The sequence below is a fragment of the Bubalus kerabau genome, chromosome 8, assembly GCF_029407905.1.
Source record: "Bubalus kerabau isolate K-KA32 ecotype Philippines breed swamp buffalo chromosome 8, PCC_UOA_SB_1v2, whole genome shotgun sequence".
NCBI lineage: Eukaryota > Metazoa > Chordata > Mammalia > Artiodactyla > Bovidae > Bubalus > Bubalus kerabau.
In genome coordinates, this window is record NC_073631.1 from 49581440 (window position 1) to 49605887 (window position 24448).

The 24448-nt window shown below is 41.2% G+C and overlaps 1 protein-coding gene across 2 annotated transcripts in view; it reads right to left on the reverse strand.

The window, feature by feature from the left end:
* PUS7 (pseudouridine synthase 7) overlaps positions 1–24448 on the reverse strand; it is a 57003-nt gene that overhangs the window by 14355 nt on the left and 18200 nt on the right. For both annotated transcript variants that reach the window (XM_055590211.1, XM_055590210.1), the window contains exons 5-9: positions 24214–24358; positions 17948–18059; positions 15787–15864; positions 1555–1683; positions 782–907 (exon numbers count right to left, since the gene is read on the reverse strand). In XM_055590211.1, the coding sequence (XP_055446186.1) occupies positions 782–907; positions 1555–1683; positions 15787–15864; positions 17948–18059; positions 24214–24358 (590 nt within the window). The remainder of the gene's footprint in view (positions 1–781; positions 908–1554; positions 1684–15786; positions 15865–17947; positions 18060–24213; positions 24359–24448) is intronic.

A 24448-nucleotide genomic window follows, 5' to 3' on the forward strand; every position in this document is an offset into this window, starting at 1 on the left:
CAAACCAGTGAGCTCGAGCTGCCTCCCGAATTTCACCTTTGCTAAAGCAAAGAATTTGAAGTGCCAGGAAGAACATAAACGAAATAATCTCTCAGATCACTTCCAACTCAAGCTTCCCAATCCTAACAGCCATGTGAATAATCATTTAGGTAACGCAACATGCGCCGGACAGCACGACAGTGTAAGTAAGCTTATAAACTGAGTCTTTACTCGGATGGGATTCCCACCCCAGCTCACCTAGAGGGGTTTCCTATTATCACAAAGCTGATGAGAGAGTTCTTAAAATAAATTTTCTGTGCTAACTGCATCCTACACCACTTTCTTTAAAGGGTGAGGGAAGGGCAGGTACCAGTTTAAGAAATTAGGAAGCACCTGTTAACAGAGACCATAAACTACACGTCTCCTTCAGGCTACTCTGGGGCTGAGTCACCCAACTGCTACTGCTGGGTCACTTACTGAGCCAAGATTTATCTGTGTAAAAGAAAACAGAATCCCTGGATGGGCTATTAGGTGGGAGAGGTAAACTGACTCATCAGGTTAAAGCTCTCTGAACCCTGACTTACTTTTTCACCTTGTACAGGAACTATCATAAAACAGAACAAAACTTAGAAGGAGGCTGTGGCTCAGTTGGTCATCTAAAAGGATTCGTTTGACCAAGTTGTCCAGGAGATCTAGAAATAACTAAAAACACCACTGATTAAAAAAAAAAAAAATCCTGCTTCTTTTTTTTTTTTTAATGACTGAGTTCTTTCAGACAAAAGTTAAGAAATTAAATACAAACCTTCCAACTTGATATGTGGGGACAGCTGTGGTTCCGAACCTTTGCATTCCGTAGTAGTTGATAAACCCAATCTCCTTGAGAGAGTTCATGGCTTGTTCCACTTGGTTGTCAGTTCCTGTTATATTTCTGGGTGGGGGGGCCAAATGACCCAGAGAAAAAAATTTACAGGCAAACACACTCAGGGATGCAAATCATAAGTGACATGGCTTGGCTCCTGTGCTTTTCGCTTGTTCCATGAAGCTTTCTCTCTACCTCCCAAGGACTTTGTCTTTTTAAAAACTGTGAAGTGTACACAACACAAACTTTATCATTTTAGCCATTTCTAAGTATGCAATATGGTAGCACTAAGTACATTCCCAGTGTTGTGCAGCCTCTACCACTATATACTTCCTGAACTGTTTCATCTTCTCAAATTGAAACTCCAGTTACTGAACAGTAACTCATCTCCCCACCTTACACCTCAGGTAACCTTTATTCTACTTTTTTGTGCTATGAATCTGCCTATTCTAGGTAGGTGGAAGCGTAAGCTGTCTTTTGCATTTCAAGGAGACGGCCTCATTCCAAAGGTGGCGCTGAATGAGTAGAGGGGTGGCTGTATTGGCACAAACACTACAGCTGGGTTTGCTCTCCCAGCTCCTTTGGACCCCACCTCGCCTTCCTGGGCCGCCAAGACCATTGGTGCCAGCTCACTGGAATTAACAACCATTCTGAAGAGACTCGAGGTGACCCAAGAAGATCCTCCCTGGTCTGCACTCCCCACTGCAGCTCTTTACCTGAGGACGACCGTGAAGTGATTTCCTTGAAGCTCTCCCAATTTCAGAGGGTTTTTCTGATAGCTGAAATTCCCCAGCTTAAAGTTCATCAAGCACTTGTTCAAGTGGGCAAGTCTTTGTGCAGTTATTCTAAAAAATACAAAATGTAAAAGGAGCAGAAAGATGGTCATGACATGTTGCCTGGCTAACATGATCTAAGACAGTTTAGGACAGAAAATGGCAGCTTAAAATGAGACTAGAATCTGTGAAGGCAGAAATGAGAGGCACCAAGGCCAGTGGGGTAAGCTGGATCTTTCATTCGCCTTTGGAATGTTCCTCCAGCCTGAGGACACCTGTTCCTACTGGAATGATGTAACCTGGGCCATCGTTATATTCTTAAGAGTCTCATGTTACTTGTATACTGATAATGGAACAATTCTGTTTGAAATTTTCTACTTTTTGTGAGGGGAGAAGGGTGAGAAAGGGAGCAGAGAGCAATTCCTAAGGTAAAAAAGTTCTTACTAAGCATTAAAAAAGAATCATATTTTCATTTTCGTCCGTCAGAAAAATATTGTAATCACACTACAGAAAACTTGAAAAAGTACAGAAATACAGAAGAAAGTAAAACTCAGTCTCATCAACTGAAAAAAAAATGTTAGTATCTAACTTTGAATTTCCTCCTAGTCTTTTTTCTTAAACACACATCAGATATATGTTATGATCTTTAACTGACTACATATATTTAGTCAGAATCCTATTACCATAATCTATACTTTCCTGCTATCATTTAAAAGGTATAAAGTTTTCAAGAAAAACTCACTAACTTCTTTAATAGCAATACACATAAAAAAAGAAGTCAGTTTACTTCAGTCGTGTCCGACTCTTTGCGACCCCATGAATCGCAGCACGCCAGGCCTCCCTGTCCATCACCAACTCCCGGAGTTCACTGAGACTCACGTCCATCGAGTCAGTGATGCCATCCAGCCATCTCATCCTCTGTCGTCCCCTTCTCCTCCTGCCCCCAATCCCTCCCAGCATCAGAGTCTTTTCCAATGAGTCAATTCTTTGCATGAGGTGGCCAAAGTACTGGAGTTTCAGCTTTAGCATCATTCCTTCCAAAGAAATCCCAGGGCTGATCTCCTTCAGAATGGACTGGTTGGATCTCCTTGCAGTCCAAGGGACTCTCAAGAGTCTTCTCCAATACCACAGTTCAAAAGCATCAATTCTTTGGCACTCAGCCTTCTTCACAGTCCAACTCTCACATCCATACATGACCACTGGAAAAACCACAGCCTTGACTAGACGGACCTTTGGTGGCAAAGTAATGTCTCTGCTTTTCAATATGTTATCTAGGTTGGTCATAACTTTCCTTCCAAGGAGTAAGCGTCTTTTAATTTCATGGCTGCAGTCACCATCTGCAGTGATTTTGGAGCCCAAAAAAATAAAGTCTGACACTGTTTCCACTGTTTCCCCATCTATTTCCCATGAAGTGATGGGACCAGATGCCATGATCTTCATTTTCTGAGTGTTAAGTTTAAGCCAACTTTTTCACTCTCCACTTTCACCTTCATCAAGAGGCTTTTGAGTTCCTCTTCACTTTCTGCCATAAGGGTGGTGTCATCTGCATATCTGAGGTTATTGATATTTCTCCCGGCAATCTTGATTCCAGCTTGTGCTTCTTCCAGCCCAGCGTTTCTCATGATGTACTCTGCATATAAGTTAAGTAAGCAGGGTGACAATATACAGCCTTGACATACTCCTTTTCCTATTTGGAACCAGTCTGTTGTTCCATGTCCAGTTCTAACTGTTGCTTCCTGACCTGCATACAAATTTCTCAAGAGGCAGGTCAGGTGGTCTGGTATTCCCATCTCTTTCAGAATTTTCCACAGTGGAAAAAAAGAAGTACAATACTAGAAAGCCTCTGCTGTATGTCCCTCAATACCCTGCTCCACTGGCAGCCAACATGAACATTTTTTAGAAACACTTTCTGTACACATAAGTGTTCCTATTATCTTCTCTCTCTTTGGAATTTCTCAGTAAGCTTCTAATATATGTTATACGGACAGATCTGCTTGACAGATTTTCACAAAGTTAATGCAACCATGTAACCAGCACCCAGATCCTCCCTTTTAAAAAACAATTTTTGTTACATTTACAAATTGTTTACTATCTTCCTTTATTCACAGAAAACTGGAAAACTGTGCATTAGAGACCTGCCTTACCCAGAGAGTCCTTTCAGAAGCTGCCTCGCTCTGTGTGCAGGCACAAAGGGTGGCTGCTGCACTGCCTGGATCTTTTCTCTGGCCTTCATCTGACCAGTCCCCTGGGATGGCCATTTAAATTGCTACCCATCTTCTGCTATTACTATAAAGTACTCTCTAACAAACATCCTCATACAGACTTCACTGTATGGTACACCTACATAGGTGAATGATTTAGATATGTTCATATCAAAGGAGAAGTGGCAGATTTTAAATTTTAACCCCTACTGTCCTCCAAAAAGGTTATACCAATCTACACTCCCATCATTAATATGTCAGTGCCTACTGTCTCATGTCCGTCTCCTCACCACAGCATGTTATAAACCTTTTTTAGCTCTGCCAGGCAAAATTTAAAATGCTATTTTCATTTTTACTTACCTGCTTCTTACTGTGAGAGAATCAAACATTTTTTCATTATCTTGACTGTGGAGTACCTATTCTTCCCACTACCTTTTTCTATTGGATTGTTAATACTCTTCTGTTGCCAGAGATTAAGGAAATCTACCCTTTACCACACAGTGAGAAAATATTATCTCCCATTTTGTAAGTTCACTTTATAATATTTTTATACTTTGGAAAATTTCCCAACTTAATGTTAAAAAAAAACTGGTAACATTGTAATGAAGTCTTACACTTTACGCTCAGATTTACCAATTGCTAACATTTTCCCACTACACTTTATATGTATTTCTAGACATATGAACACCCTATACCACACATACATGCACAGATACACACACACACACACACACACACACACACACACACACACACATTCTGAGCCACGTGAGAGTGAGCTGCAGCCTGGGGACATCTCACCCTTAAAGAGAGTGCAGAGTGTGTCCTAAGAACAGCAGTCTCCCAAGCTACTCACCACTGGTAACCCTCAGGGAGGCTACGGGAATTCAGTGCTACCGAAGAGCAGTCCAGATTCAAACTCACCCAATTCCCCCAATAACATTACTGAGATTTTTGTGTGTGTGTGCTTAGTCGCTCAGTCGTGTGCGACTCTTCACGACCCCATGAACTGTAGCCCACCAGGCTCCTCTGTTTTTGGAGATTTTCTAGGCAAGAATACAGGAGCAGGTGCCATGCCCTCCTCCTGTGATCTTCCCAATCCAGGGATCGAACCCAGGTCTCCCACATCGCAGGCAGATTCTTTACAGTCTGAACTACCAGGGATTTTTAATGCTACTTAACTTCAGGATCTAATCAAAGACCAGGACAATCATTATTTCCTCAACTGTAAGATTCCCATAGGTTATGCTCAAAATCTTACTGTGAGGAAACAATGATTGTCCTGGTTCTTGATTAGATCCTGAAGTTGAGCTTAAAAAAAATCTAAGTGATATTGCTGGGAGGAATTGGGTGAGTCTGGATGTGGACTGCTCCTCAGTAGCACTGAATATTCATTGGAAGGACTGATGCTGAAGCTGGAGCGCCAATACTTTGCTTACCTAATGTGAAGAGCCGACTCACTGGAAAAGACCCCGATGCTAGGAAAGATTGAGGGCAAAAGGAAGAGCGGGCAGCACAGGAGAAGATAGTTAGATAGCATCACCAACTCAAATGGACAAGAATTTGCACAAACTCTGGGAGACAGTGAAGGACAGAGGAGCCTGGGATGCTGAAGTCCATGGGGTTGCAAAGAGTTGGACATAACTTAGTGTCTGAGTGACATGACACTCGTGTCTGAGTGACTGAGCAACAACAAAAAAACTCCCACATTTTGGTGGGAATGTCACGCAGGTGATGCTGTGGCCTTTTCAGTGTATCACAGCAAAATGGTACCTTTCTCTCCTTTTCCTTTTTAAATTTTTAACCTGTGGGGTGCCATTTTAAAAATTCTGTGCCTATCCTGTTTCCCCACTGTCTTTCAGCCAGCTGTTTCGGTGCCTAAGGATGGCTGCTGGCAGGCGCAAATATTACTGCGCTGACTGTGAAAGAGTGTTTTTAACCGCCCCCCATCCCTCCTGTATCAGCTGACACGCTACAAACAAGGACGAGACAGTAAAATCTTAATTGAGAGTTTTTACAAATAGCTCTGGGATTAAAGGTTTACTTAGAAAGGGTGTCCCTCGTTGGAGATTATTTTTTTAAACAGTATCCCCAGGTATAAGTAGAGTGCCTTTTTTTTTTAACTTTTTATTTTGTATGGAGTATAGCCGATTAACAAACAATGTAGTACTTTTACACTTGTTCAGTTGCTGTTTTAGAGTAAAAAGGATACTTTTTCTTCTGTTTCATTTGGCTTACAGTAGTGATGTGTCTCATTTACAGCAGGGCTTGCCTCCATGCAATCATTAATACACTAATCTTCACTACTGGTCTTTTACAAAAGTTTACACTGGCCACAGCAAAAAAGGAAAGAAGTTCGGCCACTGGGGTTCCAGGGCTTTGACTGGGAGTTTCTGTTTACTCTCCCCAGTCAACTGCTGATGCCAAAAGTGGCTCATTTAGAAAGGAGGGGGATGAGGTCATGCTCTCTCCCCTGGCTTTAAATTATGGACTCTTTTCATCCTAGGCAACAAGGAGACTAAGGAAAAAAGAGGGCAAAGTTTTTCACACACAAGCCAGTAACTGTCAGCTGCTGCTCAGTGGCTTTGGTTCTGCATTTTTAATTAATAGCATCACATGTTCCTTTTTGTTTTTGACTTTTTTTGTTTTTTAAAGGTAGATTATGGAGTATAAACACTACATCAAAGATAGGCTACAAAAAATAAATATTCACAAATTCACTAGCTCAGAACATCTCTTCTCTGCTGATTTTAAATGCTACTTTGATTACACACTAACTGTGGACATATCTGGGTCTGTAATTATTCTAACTGTACCCATTTATGTGTAAGTATCACACTACTTTAACTGCTATATTTCTATAATAGGTTTAAAATATACTGTGGCTAGACGATCACATGTAAAAAAATGAAATTAGAACATTTTCCAACATCATATACAAAAATAAACTCATAAAGGATTAAAGAGCTAAATTTAAGACCAGATACTATAAAACTCCTGGAGAAGGCAATGGCACCCCACTCCGGTACTCCTGCCTGGAAAATCCCATGGATGGAGGAGCCTAGTAGGCTGTAGTCCATGGGGTCGCTAAGAGACGGGCACGACTAAGTGACTTCACTTTCCCTTTTCACTTTCATGCATTGGAGAAGGAAATGGCAACCCACTCCAGTTTTCTTGCCTGGAGAATCCCAGGGACGGGGGAGCCTGGTGGGCTGCCGTCTCTGGGGTCACACAGAGTCGGACATGACTGAAGTGACTTAGCAGCAGCAACTATAAAACTCCTAGAGGAAAACAGGCAGAACACAATTTGACAAAAATCACAGCATTATTTTCATAACTCTGTTTTCTAGAGTAATGGAAACAAAAGCAAAAATAAACAAATGGGATCTAATTAAACTTAAAAGCTTTTGCATAGCAAAGGAAACCATAAACAAAAAAACAATCTAGACTGGGAAAAATATATCTGCAAATGATACAAGCAACGATAGTTTAATTGACAAAACATAGAGTTTATAGAGCTCATTATCAAAAAACAAACAGTCCAATCAAAAATGGGCAGAAAAAAATAAATAAATTTAAAAATGGGCAGAAGACCTAAACAGACGTCTCTCCAAAAAGACATGCAGACGGCCAACAGGCACATGAAAAGATGCTCAATAATGCTAATTATTAGATAAATGCAAATCAAAATTACTGTAAGGTACCATCTCACACTGGTCAGAATGGCCATCATTAAAAAGCCTACAAATAGGGCTTCCCCGGTGGCTCAATGGTGAAGAATCCACCTGTCAATGCAGGAGACATGGTTCGATTCCTGAGCCGCAACTACTGAAGCCTGTGCACCCTACAGCCTGTGCACAGTGAGAAGGTCACGCGCTGCAGCTAGAGAGTAGCCCTGCTCACTGCAACTAGAGAAGCGCTGCACAAAAACAAGTACCCAGCACAGTCAAATATACATTAAAAAAAAAAAATACGAATAATAAGTATTGGAGATGGTGTGGAAAAAAGAGAACTCTGTACCGTGTTGGTAGGAATGTAAATTGGCACAGCCACTATGGAGAACAGTAGGAAGATTCCTCAAAAACTAGTAACAGAGTTGCCACGTGATCCAGCAGTCCCACCCTTGGGCACACACCCAGAAAAGAGGAAAACCCTAATTCAAAAAGATACACCCACCCCAGTGTTCACAGCAGCACTATTTACAGCACTAGTCAAGACATGGCAACAACCTAAATGTTCATCTTGAGATGAATGGCTTAAGAATATGCGGCATATATACACAACAGAATATCACTCAGCCATAGAAGAATGAAATAATGTCATCTGCAGCAACATGATGGACCTGGAGATGACTATCCTAAGGAAATAAGTCAAAGACAAATATATGATATCACTTACATGTGGTTTTAAAAAAAAAAGGAACTTATTTACAAAACAGAAACAGATGCACAGAGAAAACAAACTTATGGTTACCAAAGGGGAAAGACAGGAGGGAGGAATAAATTTGGAATGTGAGAATATATACACTACTATATATAAAATAAACAAGTATGTACTACATAGCACAGGGAACTGTATTCATTATCTTGTAAGAACCAATAATGGAAAAGAATCTAAAAAAGAATATGTTTATATTATACATACAACATATAACACAAGTATAAAATCGACTTTGTTGTTCATCTGAAACAATGTAGTGAACTGTACTTCAATAAAAATAAGTAAATTACTCTAAAAAAAAAAACAGGTGATAAGTGAAAGAAACAGATTATTATAAATCCAGAAACATCTTAGAGTGGAGAGTGTGGTAAAAATGTTTTAGTAATCTAAGTGTACAATTTACTCCAAAATCACCATGGGACTGTTTTAATAAAAATATTTTTAAATGATATATATATATATATTTCATTATATATTTTGACACTAATCCCCCTTTATTAGTTATTTCTTTCAGAATTTTTATGGCTAAATTTTATGGTTCTGATTCTTTCCCACATTACGATCAGCTTGATTAGTTTGAAACGTTCTGTTGGTATTTTCATTTAGTATCAGCATAAATGTACATATTTATTCATTAAAGAACATTTATATGTATCCAAGAACAGATTACAGCATTCATTTACTCAAGTCCTTTTACATCTATCAATAGCATTTCAAAGTTTTCTTCACAGAGAGAGATCTTACACTTTACAAAAATTTTTGTTTCCAGGTATGTTCATTTCTTTACCTTCTTCTGTGTAAAAGAGTTTTTTCTGTTATAATTTCTAATAGGCTATCATCTGAATACTGATTTTTGTACATACTCTTTTCTATCTTGCATAACTTTCAGTCAACTCCTTGAATGGAAACAATCATACGTCAGTAACAAAACTGCAGTCTGGCCTCCTCCTAATTTTTACATCACTTTTTCCTAATTATTCTTTGTATTATAGAATGCCAAGAACAAACATAAGTAGTAGTAATAGTGTGGTCATCTTCATTTTATTCTCAGTTCTAATAAAATGCTCTAATATTTCATGGGTAAACAAGATGTCTGGTTTTTCACTTGCACATTTTGCCATTTTAAAATATTTTCACATTTTCTTATGTTAGTATTCCTCTTTCTCTACTTTAGCAAAGAGAGTTTTAAAAAATTACAAATAATCTAATGGCAATGGCACCCCACTCCAGTACTCTTGCCTGGAAAATCCCATGGACGGAGGAGCCTGGTGGGCTGCAGTCCATGGGGTCGCTAGAGTCGGACACGACTGAGAGACTTCACTTTCACTTTTCACTTTCATGCACTGGAGAAGGAAATGGCAACCCACTCCAGTGTTCTTGCCTGGAGAATCCCAGGGACGGGGGAGCCTGGTGGGCTGCCGTCTATGGGGTTGCACAGAGTCGGACACGACTAAAGTGACTTAGCATAGCATAGTAAAAAATAACTCATCAATTGTAATTTACTTAGTCATTCATTTTATTTAAGACTTTTCAATTTGGGTCACCTGGGTTGTTGACAATTTTTTAAAGCTACAAATAACGCTACACAGTACATCACTGTGCCTCAGCAAGTGGTTTTAACTTTTTTCTGAATTCAAGCGTCCTCTGAAGAGCTGAGAACTACCAGAACAAAGGGTGTCTGAGCTTCACTTTGTTGACTACACTTCTCTCTTTATGACTCTGGACTGCACGGTGTTTCTCAGAGTGGGCCCTTGAGCGCATTCCTATTGGCTCTTACTGCCAGGAGCCACGTTCCAGCTTTGGCAGGAAGTAACTACAGGGGTTGGGAAGGTCTGGATGTGGCTCCTGGGCCCTGGGCCTGCATGAGAGGCTATTCTGCCCTAAGTGCCTGGTCTTAAGACCCAGGCCCGTATTTAGACTCAGACCCTAATTACTGAAGCTGCCCCACAGGGGCCTGTGCAGCCTCCCAAGTCCCAACATTACATGAAAAATTACGGGGGAAATTTTATTCTACTTCTTCATTAAAAATACACTGTTACTGAGTTAAACTGTTTAAAATCCACCATATAATACCAGTCTGCCATTTCATCTCAGAGAATTCTTATTTCCTTGCTGAAAATTTAGCCATATTCCCTGAAGGCAATCAATTTCTTGATGCATTATCAATCAACTTTTTTCCTGGTTCAATATGTGCAGAAGCAGCCTGACCAAATTTCTTAAGGAAATAAGATGTGTCCCTGTCCACTAATTATTATAAAACGCAGGAAGCTAGCCAGAGAAGCAGGCAAACCTCACATTCCATTACCCTCTCTCCTGACCCTGAATGCCCTGTCCAACCCAAGTACCAAAAGGTGTGAAGTGCATCTGTACCAGCTTGGGCCAGCTGCTCAGGGGAACCACGTCCTTGACTTTAGATATATGGAGATGACGGCAGACCCACAGGGCATCAATTAATCCAGAAACAGTATCCCAAAGAGTCCAGGAAGCAGAGGATCAGGATGAACAGTGGGAGGAAAGGGAGGACAGAGCCCCTCTTCGGTCAGTAGCTCTTGCTATAGAAATGGACAGGAAATTTAAGAGTCAAGAGGAAAGAAGGAATTAGATAGGCAGCTTGGCAGTTCTGGAAAGAGATTAGGGAGACTGCTTCCCAACAGCCATGAAAGACAGCTTTGTTCTTTTTTTTTAATAAAGTTGAGCTAAAATGAACATAACATAAAACTTACCATTTTAAGCATTATAAAGTGTACAATTCCGGGGGTTTCAGTATAGTCACAGTGTTGTGCGACTGTCACCATGATCTAATTCCAGAGTATTCCTATCACTCCCAAAAGAAACCACACACCATGAACCCCCTTCCCTTTCCCTGCAACTCCTAGCAACCACTAACCTGCTTTGTCTTTACAGATCTCCCTATCTGGGACATTTCATACAAACACAATTATATAATACGTGGCCCTTTGTGTATGATTCCCCTTAGTTTACATAATGTTTTTTTAAGATTCATTCATGTTATAGTATATATCAGGGCTTCCCTGGTGGCTCAGTTGATCAAGAATCTGCCTGCAGTGCAGGAGACCTGGGTTAGATCCCTGGGTTGGGAAGATCCCCTAGAGAAGGAAATAGCAAACCACTTCAGTACCCTTGCCTGGAGAATCCCATGGACAGAGGAGCCTGGCAGGTTGCAGTCCATGAGGTAGCAAAGAGTTGGGCACCACTGAGCAAATAACACATGTACTTCATTCTTTTTCATGGCTGAATCAAATTCTACAGTTGATTCTTGAACACAAAAACATGTATTTGTGAATCCCACTAGCATAGCAGAAAGTAAGACAACACTCAGTTCTTGCTGGTGTGGGTGCTCCTTGAGAACTGATGGGATGAAGCTGACAATACCTTTCATGATACTGTTCACAGTTTTAATTTTGATGATCCTGGATCAAGCTCTTTGGTTGTAAATTCATAGCAATCCTGTAAGTAACTTGGGAATACCAAAATCTCACTTTTAGACACCAGGAGCCAACCTAAGCAGCATGTTGCACAAAATGCCTTTATTAACAAAGCCAGGGAAATACTGGCCCAGGCTCAGAAAGGAGGCTGGCAGGAAGAGGCAGGAAGAGAAACAAATCATGCTGAATGAGGCTGTTCCTGCTTGAGATCCTGTGAAAACTACTAGGCGACTTTGGAGAGTTACATGAAGCTGAGAAACTACTTATCCCAAACACTAATCAATTCAGCAGTAATTAAAATCCTTGCGTGGCAGAGTGGGTTTATCCTGTCTACCAGTTCTCACGGGAAAGGCCAATCCACTCGGCCCCACATATCCATTAAGCAAACGAAGGGTGTAGCCTGCATCCGTGAGATAAGTGCTATGTGCTTTCCAAAGGCTAACGTTTAGGTGTTTAATATGGTTTCTTACTAAGTCAACAGGAAGACGATAAAGGCAGCAAAGGTCTATGAAGACAGTCGCAGTGTGATCAAGTATGACACCTGGTGGCTGACTAATGAAGAATACCTTCATTCTTTGAAGATGTCACATCATAAAATGCAATACAAAATAAGGAGATGCCCTGTTTTGACACTCAATATTAGTAAATACTTTTTTTTTTTTAAGATTAAAATGTGTCAGGAAAGATTCTGAAGAAGAATAAAGGTGATAAACTGGTACCACTTTTCTACAGGGCAATTAAACTCTGGATCAAAAACCTAACACCTAGAATTTCACATTCTACTCCAAGTTTATCTTTTTTTTTTTTTTTTTGCTAAGCTTATCTTAATGAAGTTATCACAGATGTGTGCCAAGATTTAGCTACCAATATGTCCATCATGGAATTGCTTATAATAGCAAGAAATGGAAAACCATGTAAAATTAAAAAACAGAGTAACAGCTCATAAATTAGGATACACTGGAAAAGACCCTGATGCTGAGAAAGATTGAGGGCAAGAGGAGAAGGGGGTGACAGAGGATAAGATGGTTGTACAGTATCACCGACTCAATGGGCATGAGTTTGAGCAAACTCAGGGAGACAGTGAAGGACAGGGAAGCCTGGTGTGCTGCAGATCATGGGGTTGCAAACAGTTGGACATGACTTAGCAACTGAAGAACAACAACATATATTTAAATATCTTTTGCTACATGCTAACAGGGAAAGATGTACATCATTTACTGTTGGCAAGAAAAAACACACTTTATGTAAATATTTTAGTTTTAGGAAATAAACTAAAGAAAACTTAGGAAAAAAAACTCTTCCACAAAAAATACATCAAGCCGTGAACAAGGCAATCTGAAGAAGTACAACTGTGGCAGACACCAAAGAGAAGGCGAGAACCTTCTGTGCCCCATATCCAGAGTACGGGAAAGGCTGACCCCTTGAGCCACTGCCAGGCCCCTGCTCTCAGGAGCTGCTGACCAGCCCATCACCCACACAGGCTATTTAAATCTTCCCACTCTTTTCAAGTTCCCTTTCCCACTCCCATCCCCTTCACTCTCAGCAGATGACCCCACATTCCACGTGTCTCAGGCACAAAGAGACCAGGGCAACAGGTGGGAGTGCCGGCATCTTCAGGCGTCACCTCCACTCTGCCCCAGACACGGCACCACGCACACCACTGCTAGTGAAGTCGTATTGTAGATAGCAGATGTTCTCGACCTGCCTTTTTGCCTTTACCACGACCTCATGCCCAGGGTCCAAGGTCAAGGAAGACAAGGGCTGGAAAATCCACTAGGATGCAATTGGGAACTCAATCCTGACACTATCTCAAATGAATCAGAAGGTGGGAGGGGAGCCAAATGGCAGGGGACTGGGGGGCGAAGAGGAGGTGCTACCTCAACTTCTTTATGAAAAGACAGGGGAATTACAAGCACATACATGCCTTTATTTTAAGTGGGGATAGCAAACATAGATGACTTTAGAATTAACAAGTAGGTAAACTAAAATGCCAGACTGGATGAGTTACAAGCTGGAAACAAGACAGGCAGGAGAAACATCAACAACCTCAAATATGAGGATGATACCACTCTAATGGCAGAAAGCAAAGAGGAAATAAAGAGCCTCTTGCTGAGGGTGAAGGAGGAGAGTGAAAAAGCTGGCTTAAAACTAAATATTAAAAAAACTAAGATCATGCCATCCGGGCCCATCACTTCATGACAAATAGAAGGGGAAAGGGCAGAAGTGAAAGTGACTGATGTCTTCTTCTTGGGCTCTAAAATCACTGTGGATGGTAACTGCAGCCATGAAATCAGAAGACTATTGCTTCCTGGCAGAAAAGCGATGACAAACCTAGATAGTGTGTTGAAAAGCAGAAACATTACTCTGCTGACAAAGGTCCGTACAGACAAGGTTTTGGTCTTCCCAGCGGTCACGTATAGTTGTGGGAGTTGGACAGTAAAGGCAGAACGCCAAAGAATTGATGCCTTCAAACTGTGATGCTGGAGAATACTCTTGAAAATCCCTTGGACAGCAAGGAGATCAAACCAGTCAATCAATCCTAAAGAAAATCAACCCTGAAAACTCGTAGGAAGGAATGATGCTGAAGCTGAAGCTCCAGTATTCTGGTCATCTGATGAGAACGGCCGACTCATTAGAAAAGTCCCTGATGCTGGGAAAGATTGAAGGCAGAAGGAGAAGAGGGCGTCGGAGGAGGAGATGGCTGAATGGCATCACTGATGCAATGGACATGAACTAGGGAAAACTTCAGGAGATGGTGAGGGACGGGGAGGCCTGGGGTGCTGCAGTCCATGGGGTCACAAAGAGTCAGACAGGACTGGGTGCCTGAACAACAACAATAAACTGTACATATGCAAAATGTACACGTCTTAACACGTGAATAAGCCTGTGAAACCATCACCGCACTCACGACAAGCACCTGCAACCCCCATTTCTTCCTGCCCCGTTACTTCCCCCCCCCACCATCCCCCACCTCAGGGGTGCGTAAGCATGGACACCTGAGCCTGTCTGACCGCCCAGCTTTCTAGAATCGAGGATGGACACCTGAGCCTGTCTGACCACCCGGCTTTCTAGAATTGAGGATGGACACCTGAGCCTGTCTGACCGCCCAGCTTTCTAGAATCGAGGATGGACACCTGAGTCTGTCTGGCCACCCATCCTTCTAGAACCTAGACCAGTGGTTTTCAACCAGGGCTATTCTGTTTTTCGAGAGACATTTAGCCAGGTCTGGAGACACTTTTGTCTGTCACAGTGCTGACATGAATAGGGGGAAATTACTGAAATCCTGTGGTACAGAGAGACCAGGGCTGCTGCTGAGCATTCTAGAGTGCACAGTATGGCCCTTTCAACAAGGAATTATCCAGCCCAAAGTGTCAGCAGTGAAGAGGCAGAGAAGCCCAGTCTAGATTAAAACTGGAATTCCCTGGTGGTCCAGTGGTTAGACTCCACATTTACACCGCTGAGGGCTTGGGTTTGGTCCCTGGTTGGGGAACTAGGATCTCAGAAGCCGAGTGGCACAGCCAAACTAAACAAAGAAAAAACCCCCGAGCATCCCATTTTCTGTGAAAGCCTCCCTGGCCTGCCCCCACAATGAGTGCCAGACTTTGTTAGCAGGTCTTCCCTAACACCCCAAATACACCTCTATTCTAGCATTTACATCACTGTGTGTAAGTTCTGATTCACCTGCCTGCTCCATTATAGTTACTTCAAAAGCAAAGACCACCTTTTCCTCTGCAGATCTTCAGTGTATAACAAAAGGGCTCTTCACTGTTTTGTAATTAAACTTTAAATAACTTATATTTAACAATCAATGAATAAGAGAGACAAAAGATAAAGAAGCACATATTCTCTTGGTTCTACTAACCACACAAATCCTTTAAAAATGACATAAATAATACCAGCTTGCTGCGAAAACATTAGGGAATGCAGATAAGCAAGAAGAAAAGAAACAAAGAGAAAAGCAGTTTTTTGAACAGACAGAGGCACTACCTAAAGACGGAAGAAGTAAACCCCACAAAGCAAATCCTCAAACTTGGAGATACAGTGCTAGGATTTTTACAGAATGAACCCCAGTATGTACTCCTACTTACTTGAGAACAGCAATCTCCTGAACGGTTATGGCTCTTTTATCTTTGGTTCCCATGTAGGAGAATATGTTTGGCTTGACTCTGATGAGGCAAAAACAAAACCATACAAAGTCACATACTGTTAGGAAATCACGCTTCTCATAATTTAAGATTTAAAATAAATATACTTAAAATAGTAACAGAGTAAAATAAAAGTAAGGAGAAACTTTATTTAAAAATACATCCAGGAAAACATAAATTAGTATTTCTTAAAAGCTAAGAAACTAAATGATGCCTGGACAATTCCCTCCTTAGCTCTGTGTAACTTGGAATGTGTCAGAAAAGGAAATTTCTGACACATTCAACAAATTTCCTGTTGATTTCATGCAATTCATATAATTACATAACTGAAGGTAAAAAACTATCCATCCTAGATCTATCATGTATCATTTCAAAAATTTTGTATTTTCAATTTCCAAAAGTTAATATTATATGAATTTTCCACAAATGCATGCTATTTCTTTGTATAAAGCCAAATGCTACAACAGGGAACAGAATAGTTTTAATATGAAGATACAAATAAGCTAGATAACTAAGAAGAATTTAATAAAAACTGTTCCACATGAATAGGAGAGAAACAGGAAGGATTTTTGAACTCTGAGCAATCCAGATCTCAGAGGAACTTCCTTCCCAACCGTTTATTCTTTCATTGGAACTGTCTTCTTCCTGGGGTTCAGGGACAGACAAGGTGAGAGAGAAAGCTAGCAGTAAATAAAATGCTGCTTTATTAGGTACCGTGTCCTATGGGATGAACTGCGCTCCCCTAAAATTTCTGTATTGAGGCTGACTCCTGGTAGCTCCTAACCCAACAGGATTTGGAGCCAGAGCCATAAAAGAGGTTATTAGTTAAAACAAGGCCCTCATTCGATTAGACTTGTGTCCTGGTATAAGAAGAGGAAACCTGGCCTCAAAGAGGCCTCTGGGACACACACACTCAGAGGCAAGACCATGGGCACAGAGGTGGCGGCCACCTGCAACAGGCAAAGGCCTCAGCAAACAACCAAACCTGCCAGCATCCACAGCTGGGGGCTTCCCGCCCCCACAACCAGGAAAACGAAGGGCTGTTACTGAAGCCACTCGCTTCACAGCATCTTCTTAAGGCTGTCAGAGCAAACTATCACACTATGTAGTATGTTTAAACCAGGTTAAACACATATCAGAAAGTACATTTCCACTGTGTACAGATTTGCTCTGGTACCTGAATCCATTTCTGAAAATAAAACAGCAACCTGGCCCATCCTTAGAGACCCAAATTCTATTACAATTGCATTCTTATGAGAAAATCTGACTGGTCTCAGGTTTCCAGTCCAGTTGATTTCTAGGAGTTCAGAACTCAGATTTAGTAGCAGACCTCTGCAACCACATCAAAGTATGAGTTTTCAGGGGAGACAGTTAAGTTTTCTTTTTTTTTTTCCTAAATATTTATTTTTGGCTGTGCTGGGTCTTCACTGCTGCAAGTGGGCTTTCTCTAGTTGCTGCGAGCAGGGGCTACTTTCTAGCTGTGGTGTGCAGGTTTCTGACTGGTGGCTTCTCTTACTGCAGAGCATGGGCTCTAGGGCATGTGGGCTTCCTCAGCTGCAGCTCCTGGGCTCTAGAGCACAGGCTCAACAGTTGAAGTTGAGGTGCAGGGGCTTAGTTGCTCTGTGGTATGGGGGATCTTCCTGGACCAGGGATCAAACCTATGACCCCTACACTGGCAGGTGGATTCTTAACCACTGATCAACAGGGAAGTCCAGCTCATTTTTACTGCAGCTGGATGGACTAGTAACTCTCTACTATATGTAACCATTTACTTAGAGAATTGTCATTTTTGAATCAGTGACCATATGCAAGGAGGTTAAAAGAAATTAATTCAACTATTATCTACACAAACTAAAATTGGGAATTCCCTGGCAGTCCAGTGGTTAGGACTCAGGACTTTCACTGCTGTGTCCCAGTTTCAATCCCTGGTTGGGGAACTAGGATCCCACAAGCCACAAGGCACAGCCAAAACAATAAAAAAGACTACCTGGAAGGTACGTTTGCTACCTGTTTGCCTATTTTCCCATTCCCTTTTCATCAGCATGGAAAGAAAAAAACGTTTCTGTGTTTTGATTTTGCATAGGCACAAGAACAAGATACTAACCTTAAATATTTGGACAACAGATTAATAGCATCCATGGTGTCTTTGTTTTCTTTGTACAGTACAAAGTGACAGTAACTTCCCCTAGATTTTGGCCAAGAATGTTTCCTTGGATCTTAAAAAAAAAAAAAAAGTTAAATGTTATGTACACCATAATAAACGTTAGCTGAATTTTTCCTCATGAAACTCTACAAGATCATTTTTGCTCGAGAATCCTTGAGCGAGAAATCAGATCCGGACTGACAAGAAACACAGGTTAGATGGTTATAGCTGTGTGGACCACAGGCATTATTAAATTCTCTGATTGCATACTTATCTGTCTCTATTTGAAATCAAAAGCAAGAAGTACAGGTCATATGACGAGTCATTAAACCTAATGAACAATCTTCACATACAGAAACACAGAGGAGTCCAACCATCCCCTGGTTTAGTTGCTAAACAGGTGTCTGAAAGGGGATCAACGGGCTCTCCAGAATATAAGCAGGCCAGGGGGGCACCAGCAGTCATGGAGGAACCCACAAACCTTGCCTTGTCTCGCCAGTTAGGTGTTCCCGCAACAAGCTGGCTTGGTGACACGGTGAGACTTTCCAAAGGCCACTTCTGTCACAGAAGTTTAGGTAATACTATGTCATTTCCAAAGGTCTCCAGACAGAGAGAACAGCTGGCATTCAATACCTAATTGTCAATCTTCGGGCAAGAGGAGACTTTAAAAATTAAAAGTCTGAGCCATTGCTACTTCAACTGCCCAACTTTTAAGAAACTGACAAACATTTCAAGACTTTGGAGAATCTGACTTTACAGCTGTTCTTTTAAACATTTAAATTATACTACTAGAAACATCTATTCAAACAACATCAAGATTTAGACTTCATTGCTGAAAGGTGTTCTGAAAAATCAACACTTTGGGGAAAATGTGTAAGCCACAACTGCACTTCCCAGATGTTGTACAAGAATGTCCATGAGTCTCATGTGACACACAGGTGCAGCTGCTATTGACAATGCATCTAACTCACTTCACTTCTCTAACTCGTTGAAAGAAACAGACTGAAAAAATATTTCACACAATCCCTAGAAAAGTCTTTGTCTTCTAGAAATGTTCCTTTTTCTTTGTGCCTAAAATAACCCTTTAGCATGAAGTCATGAATTCTTCATCTTTAGAGACATAAGAAACTTCCGGTACTCAAGTTACTTATACACCTGCCTTTGCCAAGGCAAAAAGCATTGCTTGACAGGTTAGTTATGTAAGCTACAATGTAAAGAACAACCTGACCAGTTAAGCCATTTGGAAAACTGCCACAGCACGTATGCTTAAAGTATTACAGAAAAAGCTCTGCAAGTATTTCTTTGGTTCTTGGTGTGAATTCCTTACAACTCATCCTCAGGAAATTGTGAGCAGGGATACTATTTTTGGTTTTCCTTCCAGCTCCCTCCATTTAAGCCAAGTTGTCTATACTTAGTACTTGTGACAAAATTCATTGGCGTTTCATTTTACCTACATGAAACGCCAACCGCTCTTACCTGCTGCAGTTCTGACCTCTGTCCAAATGCACAGCATAAAGAGCACAAGAGAGCAGTATTTAATTTATAATAACATTAAAGTGCTTTAGAAGTGAACATGCAAATGATCGCATGGGAAGTTGCTACCGAGGAACTCCTACAGCATCTGGTGGTTATGTGGTGGGTTGACAGCGATTTAGACATTAACAATGGAATGTCGCAGAGGCAAACAGTGAACAAGCAGAAAACTCACCGACAGGTTCAAGCCTCCCTGTCTATGCCCTCACAGTGGCCTGTTCATTGATCCTCAAAGCTGTACTGTCTGTGCCCACGGGACATAGCGAAAGGTGTGAGACTGGATACAAAATGCCTCCCCATCCAGAGATTTGTTTTCTTAAAAATGGGAAGACGTGTACCAGAACACTATTCGTAATTATCTTTCGGTTGTTGAGGCTGCAAGTGATGACTGCTTTGTATTGTGCTTTTCTGTGTTCATGAATTTCCTGCACTGATTTTATTATTTTAAAAGAATGCAAAAATTATGGAAAACACTTTTCAAACCAATAGATAAAAAGAGGTTGAAGAGACATTCGTCGAATGCAATGTTCTGACCTTGTCTGTATCATGATTTAAACGAGTCCTCTGTATGCAAAAGGCATTTCTGAGACAATGAGGGGAAAACTGAACATGCACTGGGTATGAGATATTAAGAAATTATTATTGATTTTGTCAGGAGGTGATAATGGTTTAGGGCTTTAGTCCTTTTCTATCAGATATATGCTGAAGTAGTTACGTGTGAAATTAAGTACTACATAGGATTTTCTTTAAAAACATCTCAAGAAGGGAAAAAAAGTAGGAGGAACAGATTCAACAACAAAATGTTAATAATACTGAAGATGGTTGATGGTACACAGAGGTTCAATATACTACTTCCTTTACTTGTCTGCATGTTTGAAAATGTCCATAATAAAAACTTTAAAAAAATTTTGTGATAAAAGCTGATGAAGTGTAAGCTACATTTTCTTCTAACTACCCATTTGGTATATCTAGTGACAAGAAACAAATGAAACCACAAGACTAAAACACTAAGTGCTATTACACCTTACGAGAAACCATGACAACCGATATGAGTTTGGCTCACAAACATGCATCGTATTAGCAAATCCAAGCAGTGAGCATGCATTCAATTATCTCCTCGGTAAATAACATACAAGGATTCTTTTTCTAAGTGCACTCAGTACACAAACTGTTAATAAGCATATGTATTTATTAACTGGAAATGTTTTGAGTAATGGAAAATCAGTGAGTCTCAATTTCCTTTGGGCGATTTGTTTGACTTTATAAAACTCCAAATCCTTGGAACGCTAGGTAGCAATTTAAGTGAATTTAAAATAACTTTCACACATTTTTGAGACACGCTGACTTAAAATGCGAAAGCAACGAATTCTCAGGCTAGGAAGCAACCTTCTGATGGTCTGATACTGCAGCCCCAGGGAGAGGAGAAACAGAATCCAGATAAAAAAAGAAAACTACATTCAGGAAGATTCCTGTATTGAGCAGAGATCCACATGAATAAAGAAGGAAAAACGTTTGTAGCTCAAGAAAGACGACAGGATGGGTAGCATGCAGAACATTCTTTCCTTCTCATTCAAGACAATTTCCCCTGCTGCACCCCTGCACACCCACCCTGCAGCTTCCTCTGGGGTCCTGCTCCAGCCACCATTACCCAGCTCCCTCTCCATCAGCTCTTCCCCTTCAATATATCAATATGCTCAGGGCTGGCTCTTGCATTTTAGTCAAACCTATGTCTCCCTCTCCTTAAGCATGTTCCTTTTCTTTGTCTTTATCTTTATGGTGGATTTATTATCTTCCATCCTAACCTACTGTGTGAACTGGTTTCCAATAAAACTGCTTTGGCAAAGATGCCAATGATCCCCAAGATCCTAAAAGTCGGTGGATGTGTTTCAGAGTTCTTATCTTGCTGGACCTGTCTGGAATATTTTCCATGGCTAATCACTCCATCACTGAAATCCCATCTTCCTATGGATTCCGTAACAGCAGTCTCTCCCAGAAAATGAACTTTTAAATCTGTCTGGCTCTTCCTCCTTAGTCTCTGCAGGCTCCTAGATACAGGTATGCCCCTGGAAACCATTAATTTCACATAGAATGGATTATCTCTAGATAGTACATGGCAAAAAAAAAAAAAAAAAAAAAATTTTAAACTTAAGTCCTTAAAAAGTTTTTTGGAGATGTACACTATTTATTTCAAAATATAAGTTAATTTACCTGAGTACATGGTGTATGATAATTATACAGTATTTTCAGAAAAATACCATAACTTCACTTTGGTAGATAAATCAACGTGCCCTGTCTATCAGGTTGGATTAACACACCAAATAACATTAGGGTTAAAAGACCTGGTATCAATAATTTGTGTTTGGCCACCATGATTTAGAATCTATCATGCCTGTATTTTAGGCTGCCTGGCTCTATCTGAGGTTAAGAATGTTGCAAACCTGCTACATGGTGCATGACCCACCAATAACAACTTACGTCAGGGTTTGGTAGTAAGGGAGCTCAAAACATTCCAACTTAGCTTTGCAATGAGGCTTTAAAAGCTAATCTGTTCAAATGCCAGGCGAGGTGCCCTAGGAGGACGAGCTGTCACTGTTTGTGGGTTCTGTCTGTATAGGCAAGAACTGCCATCTCCAGACACCAGCTCTCCCTACGTTCCCAGTGTTGCCTACTTGAAGTGGCCCCCAGCTCGCAGGTGGGGGCCAGACCTGGAGATGCTCACAGGCTCTCCAGTGCCAGTCGGGCCTCTGAGGAGGTGGTAGAGAACATGCAGAGAGCAGGCCTCTAGTCCATCTCTGAATAAATGCCACAGGCCCTCAAGCCCAAAAGGGCCCAATCTTCGTCCACACACTGATTCAACTGGACCTGCTTCATGCTTCTTTTTCATAGTGAGAAATTAATATTTTATTGAAGATGTGAGAAGGGAAAGGGGTGGTTCATGTCACACAGCTCAGTACCTCACTTGGAAAACCTTAAGGAAATTTTTTATTTGAGGGGGAAAAAAAGGAAGGTGTGGTGTGGCATAAGCACAGAAAAGGTGGATAAACACAGAACACCAGGGATCCGGCACCACTCACTTCAGGGGCAAACTGCTGGCCACTGTGGCCTGCAAATACCAAGATCACAAAACTCGGCTGCCTCCAAGGAGGAGCAACCATTTCCAAGAAGCAACCAGTCTGAGAAACACAGGCTTCGCCTTTTCCAATCTGCTTCCTCAGGACCACAGTTGTCAGAACAAGACCCTGCCTCTTCCTCCTGCCTTTGCAAAAAGGTGGCTGACCGATGAGGACTGCCTCTTCTCTCCAAGGAACTTCTCCAGAGCAGCCCTTCTCAACCCGGCTTCCTGAGAGAATTAAGACTGAATGCGGCAAATCATCTATGTAGGAATTCACCTCTCCTCCACTGCTAGATAAGTGGGAGAATGGAAAAAACAGTCACTCACGTCACTCCTCACTGGGCTTAATCCTCCTGGACAACCCTAGCTGCAGAACAGCTTTCAAGGTGATATGTTATACTGTCACTCAGACATCAAAGAAACATAGAGCACTCAAGCCATGAGCCTCTGAACTGAGAAGTGATTAACAACTCATGCCCTCAAGCAGTCCCAGAACATATCCTCTCCCTGCCCTTTCTGGTTATCTGCTGTGAAGCGACCTCCAACCTCCACTTTCTCCTCCCCACTGCTCAAGGATTCTCACTTCTATATCACTATCCAGATCTACTGACTTGATGGCATGGTTTTCTCAGGCACAGCTAAATCTTATTTCTGCTCCCATTTTTCTCACATCCTCTCCTTTCACTAGAACCACAGTTATAGACAATTAAGGCTTCATCCACTCACAGGGTTATCCCAAGAGAATACTGACAAAGCACTGATGGTTTGGACAATCTTCTGTTATATAACAATTGTGGAGTTTTACTCCAACAAATATACCTAGAAGTAACTCTTCACTAACAGGCGTCATCAACGGTCGGGGAGGAGGTGAGGAATTTTCCCTTTTGTAATTTTCATAAAAATTTTATCTACTGATCTGACAGGTAAAAGAAGAAAAATTATCATCCAATATTTAAGGTTATATGCAAATAGTTATTTTCGTGGCTGTAGAACATAGCACATAAATAAACAGGGTTCACTGACAACACACCCACTTCAAACAGATGCTACTCAGTGAAACATGGGCTTGGGTGAAGGGGTGGTTTTCTATATATTCCATGTTTTTTATGTGTAGTCAACAAGGTACTCACAATTGGAAAGCAGCGGCACTGTCAATATAGGGACTTTGCAGAATATGCCACTGGGAGAGGTGACAAGCAGTTTCTGTTCATTTGAAAGCTTTCTTACCTCCATTAAGAGGACAGAATGAGCAATATTCTTCTGTCTCCTTCCTGACTTACCACTCGGCCTGCTCTGCTCTTTAGGGAACGTATTGAATTACGTACGACTCTCTCTGGCGCCACTATCACTACAGCAAACCCGCCCTCACATGTAAGACCTGCTGCCCCCTTTACCAGACACATGCTAGTGTGAGTGTGATTTCAGATGCAGGATTGCTTTAGCATCTGAAAGACTGTTCACCTTCTTTGAAGGAATGATATGGTCAATATCCATCTCGGAACAACTGCAAAATGACCCTTGAGTGTGAACAGGCAGGGAGAATGAGGAGGCAGAAGAAACGCCCGGTCACAAGCCCACTTACTTGCCAGAGCCTTTTTTCCAGCTGCATGATAGGCTACTATATATTTCTTCCCTTCTCTGTCTTCTGTTTTGGTCTCTAATCCTGGAAACAGAGATTTAATTGCTTGATGGATGATGGTTCTTTTCTCTTTGGTGTCCTCAATAACCTATTAAAAACACAGATAATGATACTAATTTAACAAACATTAAATAAAGGAAATAATACTAAAGAATTAGTAAAAACACTACTTATCTTA